The 10,203-nt window shown below is 41.5% G+C and overlaps 2 protein-coding genes and 1 pseudogene across 2 annotated transcripts; 1 reads left to right on the top strand and 2 right to left on the bottom strand.

The window, feature by feature from the left end:
* Positions 1-245: 245 nt before the first annotated feature.
* Positions 246-4,370, top strand: LOC113742187 (E3 ubiquitin-protein ligase SPL2-like). Its single transcript, XM_027269941.2, has 6 exons — positions 246-777; positions 1,164-1,265; positions 2,288-2,458; positions 2,592-2,713; positions 3,530-3,649; positions 3,841-4,370. The coding sequence occupies exons 1-6, from the start codon at positions 394-396 to the stop codon at positions 4,130-4,132; spliced, it is 1,191 nt and encodes a 396-aa protein (XP_027125742.2). The 5' UTR covers positions 246-393; the 3' UTR covers positions 4,133-4,370.
* A 633-nt stretch (positions 4,371-5,003) lies between these two features.
* Positions 5,004-6,961, bottom strand: LOC113742186 (protein NODULATION SIGNALING PATHWAY 1-like). The gene has a single exon (XM_027269940.2). It carries the CDS (start codon positions 6,808-6,810, stop codon positions 5,101-5,103), a length of 1,710 nt encoding a protein of 569 aa, XP_027125741.1. The 5' UTR covers positions 6,811-6,961; the 3' UTR covers positions 5,004-5,100.
* A 2,199-nt stretch (positions 6,962-9,160) lies between these two features.
* LOC113741185 (auxin-binding protein ABP19a-like) lies at positions 9,161-9,927 on the bottom strand (annotated as a pseudogene).
* Between the last annotated feature and the right edge of the window lie 276 nt (positions 9,928-10,203).

Below are 10,203 nucleotides of genomic sequence, written 5' to 3' on the forward strand. Positions count from 1 at the left end.
GTAAGTCTTTAAAGGTTGTTTTCAAACCCAAAAATTTGTTAATATTTGGTGTAAAGTTTAAAAAAAAAAAATTTTAATCTAATAGGGGAGTCCAAAACCTTCTAGAATCTCATGTTGATAAAATGAAACATCCCAAAAAAAAAAAAAAAGAGAAAGAAAAAACTTCCCTAATTTGCCCAGAATACCCTCATTTAATTCCTTTTATTAACCTTAATAAATCATTAACGACCTCCTCCCTTCCTTCTTTGATTCTTCCGTCATTTGCTCTATTGGATGGGAAAAAGAAAATACTTAAATCCTCACGGAACGTAAGCTTGATTTAAAAGAAAAAGGGGGCAAAAAAAAAAAAAAAGGGGATCAGACGATGATGAACCACTTCTGAATTTTACGGCCATGTCCGTACACGACCAGGCGGCAGCTGCGGTGCTGTCGCAGCTCGCTTTGGCGGCTGACGGTGCGGTGCTAGGATTAGGCCTAGCATACGTTGCGGTGCGGAGTATTCTCAAATTCACCTCGAATTCCTCTGCCCTACGCAAAATTGAGCAGGCACCTTCAATTCGCGTCTCCGATCTCCGCTCCGTCCTCACTTTACCCTCAGATAACGATGATAGTGCTAACGAACAATCCGAGAGCGGAAAGCTCGTGATCGTCCGCGGCTGCGTCGAGGCAAAATCGGCTCTTGATACCAACTGGAAGAGCCTTAGGCCCGCACCCTCCGGTGTCCTCGTCTCTCAGGAGTCTGGCGATAAAGGCGTTATTTTGCTGCGAACTCAAACGGTAAAATTTGTTCAATCATCAGATTTCATGCCACTGTTCCTTTCTGAGTTTGTGTGTGTTACTGTTGAATGCTGAGGTTAGCATCTGATAAGCCCTATTTATTAATTGGACGAGATTAGGTTTATAATGTATAATCTTCATGAGGAGACTTGGTTAACTTTAAATTTGAGTTACGTATCTGAGAAGAAGATAGTGGAAGTACATAATTTAGTGATAGATATAGTGGATTAAAGAGAACTTATCTCTGTGTGTGTATTTATATATATATATATATATATTGTGGTAAAGAGTTTAATTCATGATTAACCAGAGCTTTTCTTCAAGTTGCTAATCTGTTTTTTTTTTTGGCAGTACTGGTTATAACTTGAGTTTTATTTGCACTGCAGTGTATATACAATGAGTGGAGGGGATTTTTTGGATGGACTTCTGACTTACGCTCTTTATTTGTTAGATCATGGAAAGAGCAAGAGTCATCGACAGTTAGAATGGTATCATCATTAGTAATTTTATTTCCCCTTTTGAATTTTTTTTTTTTAAGTCAGTCATGTGCTTCGGTCATGTTACATGCTGCGTTTGTTTATGTTATCAGATTTTGTACAGAGAGTACTTATTCGTTGTCAATGCACAGTTTCCAATATGATAATGCTAGTAATAATTGATCTAGACACTTCTTTTTTGCTCTCATTCAAATCCCTAAGCTATGCGTATTGCATCTCACAAACAATACATAATACGTAAATGCATTTGATGATTCAATATTGGTATTGGTCAGACTCTTTTTGTTTTAAAGCTCTATCATCAAAGTTCGTTTCTGAATATTTAGTTTTAGATTGATTGTGAGCAAAACTGGTTCAAGGAACTATCAGCATTTGGAGCTACCTTGTACATTCTCGATGGCAATTATTTGACTCTCACTTGTATTTACCAATACAAGCACTTCCATGTACAGGGATAATAATGGTAGATGTTTGGAGATAATAATGGACTTAGGTTTGAATTTCCCGAGACTAATGGGATTGACCTTGAAGTATGACGTTTAACCAAGGAGATAAGTTGGATAGAATCCAAGCTACCTGTTCAAATTCAGAAGTTCTGAAATGGCAAAAAAAGTTTTGAAAAAGGTTGTTTATTTATCCGTATATTTGAAGAGTTTCCTGATTCAGTACACCAACGAGATAGAGATATATAGTGTCCTTGTAATTGATCGAAAACTCAAATTTGTTCCCTCTTAACTTCCAAAGGAACCCAGCCATAGTGTCCTTGCACTAAGTAGTTGTATAATCTCATTTTCCTGCCACTTTACTTTTGGAGATCCAAGTACCCTGGAGTTGAATTATGTAAGAAAGCTCCAGATACTTGCTCATGGGGTTAAAAGTTGCTATATGGTTGATAGTCTGCTCACTGCAAGTTTATTTGCTGGAATTTGTAACCTTAATAACGATTTCTTGCTTATTTACTTGTGAAGTTCAGCATATTCATTATGTTGGTTTACATTACATCTTCTGATCAGGTGCCTTTTATTCTTGTTGAAACTGGAAGGTGGCCTCAATCTGATTATGTCATCGTGAACATGGAAGGATCAAGACATCCACTACCTCTTACAACAGTTTATCACCGCTTGCAGCCCATCCATGCTTCTCCTTATACTTTTCTCCAGGCTCTTTTTGGCCACGAATATCCTGTAAGTACAATATAAAGAAGTATGGAGGGCTTCTGATTGGTTTTGATGGGAAAAATCCATCTTGTAATACTTTAATTTCAATTTTAAATGCAATTTTTTTAAAGAGTTATTTTTAATGTTTTTAATCTTGAAGGTTGGTCTGCTTGATGAAGAGAAACTTCTCCCAACTGGAAAGGAAATAACTGCAGTTGGCATTTGCAGTTTGAAAGATGGAAGTCCTGTAATTAAATCATGCAAGGATCTTCCTTTTTTCTTGTAAGAAAACCAGTATAAATAGCATATTCAATTGCTGGTAGACAACCTGATTAGCTTTCCTTGTATTTACAATTACTTGATTTGCTTACCTTGTGAGTCCTTTTCTTTATGTTCTTCTTATTCCAGGTATTAGTTGTGTGTTTTAGTTTTACATAAAAAGGAAAAAAATGTTGAGTAAACTGTGTGTTGTTTAGGTAGGATAGATGAGTCACCATATTAATTGTTCCAGGTGGGCTGACAACCTTGTGTTGGACTTATTAGTTTTTGATCGACAGGTAGGGTGTACTGGCCAAACGTGTGGTGCAATTATTTGGCACAGCATTGAGAAGTTTTTGAGATGCTCTGTCTTCTATTTCCCTTTGAAAATTTCTCTCGTAAACTGCTTTCACTGGGTGGACCTGTCTGACGTTTCATTTAGTAGCCAATTTTACTTTCTGACCGCTGTGCATAAACAGGAACAGAAAATAATGCTAATACATAGCTGCTGGTTCTCTTTAAGGTTGGTTTATTTCAAATCATTGAAGGGGTGATAGTGAATTAGCCATTGGTAATCTGGCAGCAGTCACAATAACAATTTGGTGTTATATTTTTGGAAGAGTAACATTATCTTCAAGATGGAAGATCATTCTATCGGAGGGTTTAAGAAATGATAATGTTTTTCTCTTTGGATCAAAATGGGCCGTAGGGCCTACTTGTGGGTTTCTGGAATGTGCTTTGTTGGCGAAAACTGCGAATTTTTATCTTTGCTAACTTATGTTACATTGATTGATCGCTTTGAAAGTTATTCTTCAGTCTGAATCTGCATCTCTTTTGCAGGTCTGACTTGACTAAGGATCAGATACTGGTGGATCTTGACTTCAAGACCAAAGTTCTATTCTGGAGTGGGGTTGTGCTTGGTTCACTGGCAGTTGGTATCCTTGGTTATGCTGTAGTAAGGTACTAGACCTTTTGAGACTGCGACGGCTTGTTTCTGTGCTTAATCGAGTGTCGAATGACAATATAACACGCAATCAATTCTTTTCTGTGATCTTGTATTTCTTGTTCCCCCCATTAATATGTCATGAATAGAAAGGTATGATACTTTTACTATTGTTTATATCGGATCAACTTTGGTGTGTATTTTCCAGGAACTGGAACAGATGGAAAGAGTGGAGACAGCAGAGACGGGACCAGCAACAAAGCTCCGCTCGTAGCAATCAGGCGAATGATCAGGGTGCATCTGATGAGGAGCATGGAGATGTTCCAGATGGAGAATTGTGTGTGATATGCCTAATGAGAAGGCGGCGATCTGCATTTGTCCCATGTGGACATCTTGTCTGTTGCCAAAGCTGTGCTTTATCAGTTGAACGTGATTTATCACCGAAGTGCCCTGTGTGTAGGCAGACAATCCGGAATTCAGTGAGGATTTACGACTCATGATCAACTGATAATTTTATTTCCGGAACCGCACAAAGCGATCTGGCTTTCTTATTTTTAGAAACTTCATTTGTGTGATGGTAGTACTGGATGACCGAATCACCTTTTCTCAAATAGCAATGAAGTGACTAAACTGAACCGATTTGTAGGGTGAATGGTCTGCCTTTACTGATGTAATAGGAAACATTTTGTCCCTGGGGACAGGACCCGTTCTACTGTAAATATGATTTATTTTTGTCTAGCTGGTTTGAAGTCCGAAACATGAGTGGCAATTAAAAATAAAAATACAGTGATTCAGTTAATGCTAAACCATCGTGGCTATGTAGTACATGATCGGTGTCGAATGTTCAAACATTTTCGGCCCCTTGATTATGGTTCAAATTGATGCTACGAGATTTTCTTTTTCTGTGTTTGCCTTGCGACCAGAAGCAAGAGGTGTTAGGTGGGATTTTTGCAAACTAATATCATCGTCTCCCGGTGGCTTTTTGTTCCAAAGGGAACTCGCTACTCCCGATAGAAAAATGATAAAAGAAGAAATGCAGAAATCTGTTGCGGTGCTCGTTAGCTAAACTATTGGCTTGGTTAATGGCAAATGCTGAAGATGTAACGCGTATTTGCGTAATTTCTCTTTTGAATTTAGTTGATGAAAGATGAATAAAATGGGAACGTATAAGATTGATGAGTTTGCTCATATGCTTGTTAACTTTGACAAAATTATATTACAGAGGACCCCGGAATCTACTACTAAGCACTTGATCTACGAAATGCCTGCGTTTGTTTCGCTCCTTCCTATTCTTTAACTAGAGAGAGAGCTTCACATTCGATCATGGTAGTGTTGGGTAGCTGGTTAAAGATAGAAGGATGGCACTGAAGCTGGCGACAAGATAAGAAGCTGAAAGATTTCACTTAGTACTATTCCTTCACAGATGAGAATGAACAACAATGAGAAACCCACTGGATCAGTCTCGTCTCTATTTGGTATCTGGAGCTATTTTCCACAATGAGCAAAAAGATACAGGCTGCCCTTTCCACCACAAACCCACGCAGCCATCTCTGTCTTCTACTCTGATCTCCCAATTACTGTCGTATTTCCTCAATAATGCCCGAGCGCCGTCAACTGCGTCCTCTCCAAACACCTGCCTGCTGAAACCAACACTGGCCATTCTCTCACACCATTTCTCCTTCCTCTCGTTCATCTCTCCTGCATTCGTCAAAGCCTTCGCAGCCTCTCCTTCCATCATCCTTCTTTCGTCGCTCTCGCGTCCTTTATATGCAACGCTTGCCGAGTCCAGGAATCTCCACAAGTACTCCACTCTTCTAGAGAACCCTGTTGCAAAGTCTACGCAGTTGTGACAGCTGCAGTCCGCGTTATTCTCAGTAAGAACTACTCCTTTAGGTTCCATACTCCTCAATACTTTCAAGAAGTACGTTCTGTCATCTGGGTTGTTGTGGTTGAGATTATGGAGCCTAAACTGGGTGCAAATGATCAAGGTCTCATCTGGGGACGACTTTATGACCTGAGAATTGAGATTCTGCAACGGGAAGTTGTCGAGTCTGTTGATCTGAAGATTGACGTTTATTTTTTTAGCAAAACCCAGGAGTTGTGAGGAGCAATTGTATCCCGAAGGGCTTGCGGCGAATGGTGTGTTCCGTGATTGTTCTTCGTGATTGGTTCGAGTGATTAACGTAATACGAACCAAAGGAGGCGGTCCACCTGATCGACGCGTCAATTCTTCGAGGAGAGTTGGCCACTGAATGCCATGAGAGACTCCAACGTCGACAATGTGAAGATTTCGAGGTTGATTCTGTTCCTGGAGAATTTGCAGGATGGAGGAGTTGGCTATGCTGTTGGGGATGCGGAACCAGGGATTGATGTCGCTAAAATTGATAAGAGACTCAGTAAAGAACTTTGGGTTGGTAGAAGCGAAAGTAGTACTTCCGGCTGAAGTGACCGATGAGCCAGGGGAAGCCAGGTGATGCTTCAGCGCCCGGAGCCCATGAGCAGCTAACCGGTGGTTGGCATCACCGGTTAAGGAGGCGAGCTCGTTGATGACGTACAAGAGGTGTTGAACCCGGCTTGGATTTGAGGCTGTAATGGCAGCCGCACAAGGGTTGAGCAGCTGCTCTGCCCACCTACCGTCTTTGTTGTTACAGGTATTGCCTCCGGACTTGGCTGCGGCCTTTTTACTCCCAGAAGACTTCCTGGCTGGAACGAGGCCTTGTTCCACAATCGTTTCCCCCTCATCACCCTCGTTGTTGTTCCGACGATTCTGACTCTTTCGGGAGATTTGGGATGTCTTGGGAGCATGATCGTCGGACGCTTTCCGTTTCTTGGAAGAATCCGACGGCCGTGGATGGTCGGAGGGAATGGCAGGAGGTTCAGGGAGGGTAGCGCTCGTCGCGGCGGTAACAGTAGAGACGTTGCTGTTGAAAGAAGTCGAGCAGCGGTTAATCTGTTCCTGGTCCGGAGCTGGAGCAGGAAGCGGCCACCAGGAATCATAAGGATCATCGAAGATTGGAGGGAGGAAAGGCAAGGAGCCCTCTATCCACTCCAAAATGTTGTGATCGGACATGGGGTTGGGGTCTGGTTCTTCGTTTATCATCTTGGAGGAATCGAGGATGGGCTGGGAGAGAGAGGAGGAAGGGTGGGAGAGTAATTGTTGATGATGGTACTTGGTCATTTGATCTAGAGGAGGAGGAGCATGCAAAATAGGAAGACTTTTTTTTTGTTTTTAAGAGAGGTTGATTAATGTGGAGTGGAGTTTATGAAAGTTAATAGTGCTACTAGTATTCAAGAGTTAAAATAATGAAATGGGACAGTGGCGTTGTTGGCTTTGGAAAAGACACAGAAGCGCATATTTGATAATACTCTTGGCGTGCTGGTGTTTTGGAAGTTATGACGTTTTTATTTGAGGTTTTCTAAAGACGGAGGAGTCTGGGTATTCTGTAAGAAGAAGAAGAAGAAGAAGAATAGCCATATGATGATGATATGCCTGTGATTCGTTTGATTACTGACTTATTCTCTTCTTCTTGTGTCACGTACGTAGGCATGCGATGATGATGATGCTGCTTTTGTTTAATTGCAGCCCGCCTTTAGACCCCACAAACGGCTGACTTTGGCCCCTTTGGAACAGGATAATACTAGCACCGGCTATGGTATACTAGTACCATCTTAAAGCATTGGAGACGGCAATGCGATTGGAGTTTTGAATTTTCTTGCGACGGCAAACTCCTCTGTCCCTTTTCGCTGAATGGCACGGCAGCTTTTAACAATGTTTTGTCAGCTTTCCAGACTGCTACGCTATTGGGTAGAAAGTTTTTCTTTTTTGTTTTTTAATGCGTCGTAGTTTCTGGTGGGTTTAAGGTCCATACGATCACCTTTCTGTCACCAATTGGCTGGATGGGTGTTTCTTGTATGTCCTCCTTAGATTATTTTCGAGCCGATTTGCTGATGTCTGCTGCGTGTCAATTCTTTGTTTGTGTGTGTGTGTTCTATTCCATTGCGGAAAAAAAATACTACTCACCGAGTGGTGCTGCATGCGCAGGAGGGGGTTGGGTTACCATCCCACATCAATTGATCGTGGGGTATTTACTCTAGATTTAAGGTCCATAAAAGCACCTTTCTGTCACCAATTGACTGGATGAATGTTTCTTATGAGTCCCCCTTAAATTGCTTTCAGGCCGGTTTGGTGATGCCTGCTGCGTGTCAAATCATTGTTTGTGTGTGTGTTCTATTCCGTTGCCAAAAAAAAAAAAAAGCGTAGTAGTGCTATATATACAGTACATAGCAGTGTATGATTGTACGAGAGGAGTAAAAGATGGAACCAGATTCGGATGGATGGTCTGATTCTTTTGTCAATACAACTTGATTTGCGAATGACGTGCCAATTGCAATGAATACATTTCTCCACCGAATTCAGCTGTCAGGTAGTCAACGTCATACAACTACTGGACCAGTAGTGGTAGTTGCAGTAATGAGTAAGTAAAGCATACCAACTGTGCTCTTCCCTCCCCAGTCAATTCTGGACACGCAGTTGATGTATGTAATCAAGGCTAAGCTGATTCAGTCAAATTTGAACGTCGCCAAATTGACAAATTTATACAAATTGATGTGCATGCACACATCACCACGGCGTGCTGATTGTTTTTCTTTTCTTTTCTTGAATACTAATATATATATATATATATTTGTGTGTGTGTGTGTGTGTGTGAAATTTTGATAGGTAACGCAATCCATCGTGCTGGAAGGTTATTATGATGGATTGTCTACAAAACTGACCGTCCTTGGTAATTAACTCCAAGCAGAGGAAGGTGGGTCGGTAAAACTAGTACCAGAGTGAGGTTGGAAGCTTTCTACGAAGAAAAGTATTAGAAATGCAAGTTTTTCCTTTTTGCTTGCGTGTGTGATGTACTAATATTATTATTGACTATTGATTATTGAAGGAAGAGTGGAGTTGCTCTTGAGAAAAGCAGGAGCTGGTAGGTGAAATTTCAAAACGAAAATGCCACTTTGATCAAACATAACTACAGTCAATTACCAGTCTACTATGAAGCCCTCGTCCAACATCAGAAAACCAATGAGTAATTATTATTGTTATATACCCCCGGGGTTTGGCTCGACTGGTGGTGGGGTGCCTCCTTAGGTCTTGGCATCGTGTGATCGCGGTTCAATCCCTGTTATCGTCTTGTGTCATCTGAGGGGTGGGGGCACAAGCGGAATGAGAATAGTCGGACCTGAAAATATAATCCGTCGAATCCCGAATGCCCACTACGTCAGACAAAAAAAATATTATTGTTATATGGTTGTCGTCGTCGCAGTCAGCTATTGTGCTTTCCTTAGGCCTACCAACCACGTAAACATCTCTAATAGTTGTTATTATTATTAGACAAAGGGTAGCAGGGATGTTTGTGTCACGTACGGATCCAGGCGCAATGAAATATGAATCTGTCTCCAGCCATTCGTTCCACCGATTTTCAATCAATACTACGTATATTGTTTAGCTTACAACTTGGAAATGTTTGCACTCGTCATTTCAGAATACTACTGGAAATTATTATGATATAGATGGGCTAAAATAATGACTGAATGATAACCACGTTGCTGGGCACAAAGGAGAAGAACTGAATGTGGGAAAGCAATGGCATAATTTTTTTGGATTAGCCGGTACCACCAAGAACAGCTTTAAGCTTCTTAACTTGAGCAGCATCCAGGAACGTCGACTTCGTGACCAGTTCGGAAGGCAAGTCGTTTCCAAAGAACGCCGTGTCTGTAATTTGGAGGCCGGGCATGGGGCTACTGAAACTCAAATAAGCAATGGCAGGCATAATGCAGCAGGCCTTGCGGGTATACCATAATATCGCCTTTTTTCAGCGTTTTCAAGTACACCTTATTGGCTGAAGAGAGGAATGCAGTTTGGATGGATCCCTGAGCAACAAACAGCAGCTCGGTTGCCCCAGGGTGGGTGTGCATTGGTATCAAGCCACCAGGCGCTAAATCCAATCGCGCCATGGATACTCCTAGGCCATTTACGCCCGGGAATTGAGCTGCAAATGCTGGAGTTACGGCAGCTTTGATGATGTTTGAGGTGTTTCCGGCCGCTCCCAGGCCCGTAAACGTAAAATCATCCACTGTGGCGTTAGCAGGATTCTTGCAAGAGTAACCTGCAGGCCCTTCTGGGCCATTAAGGTCTCCTACACAGAAGTCTTGAACCGATGCTTCAGAAGTAAAGACAAGGAAAAAGAATAGAAAGAATAATTGAAGCATCTTTTCTCTGCTTTCAATTTGTTTGCAGCGATTGAGCCTGGAGGGCTGGGAATCAGGAATGTATATATATATATATATATATATATATATATATATATATATATATAGGCAAGAGAACCACTTGTCCATTGAGTGGCAAGGCACCGCTTGAAGCTCGTGGGCAATGAGAGCCACAAGCACTACACCGTTGGTGCCTTGAAGCATCCATGCATGCATGTTGCCGTATTGAAGAATCGATGATCACTTCTCTATTTGTGCGGATGGAGGAACAGACAGCAAAGTTTTGCTGGAAGTAATTGATTATAGGTGA

The sequence above is a fragment of the Coffea arabica genome, chromosome 4e (genome assembly GCF_036785885.1).
Source record: "Coffea arabica cultivar ET-39 chromosome 4e, Coffea Arabica ET-39 HiFi, whole genome shotgun sequence".
In the NCBI taxonomy this organism is placed as follows: Eukaryota; Viridiplantae; Streptophyta; class Magnoliopsida; order Gentianales; family Rubiaceae; genus Coffea; species Coffea arabica.

Excerpts from the sequence above, each read along its gene's own strand:
- LOC113742187 (XM_027269941.2), top strand. The coding sequence starts at position 394 with ATGTCCGTACACGACCAGGCGGCAGCTGCGGTGCTGTCGCAGCTCGCT. Across the intron at positions 778-1,163 it reads TTTTGCTGCGAACTCAAACG|TGTATATACAATGAGTGGAG; the intron begins GTAAAATTTGTT and ends TTTGCACTGCAG. Across the intron at positions 3,650-3,840 it reads CTTGGTTATGCTGTAGTAAG|GAACTGGAACAGATGGAAAG; the intron begins GTACTAGACCTT and ends TGTATTTTCCAG.
- LOC113742186 (XM_027269940.2), bottom strand. The coding sequence starts at position 6,810 with ATGACCAAGTACCATCATCAACAATTACTCTCCCACCCTTCCTCCTCT.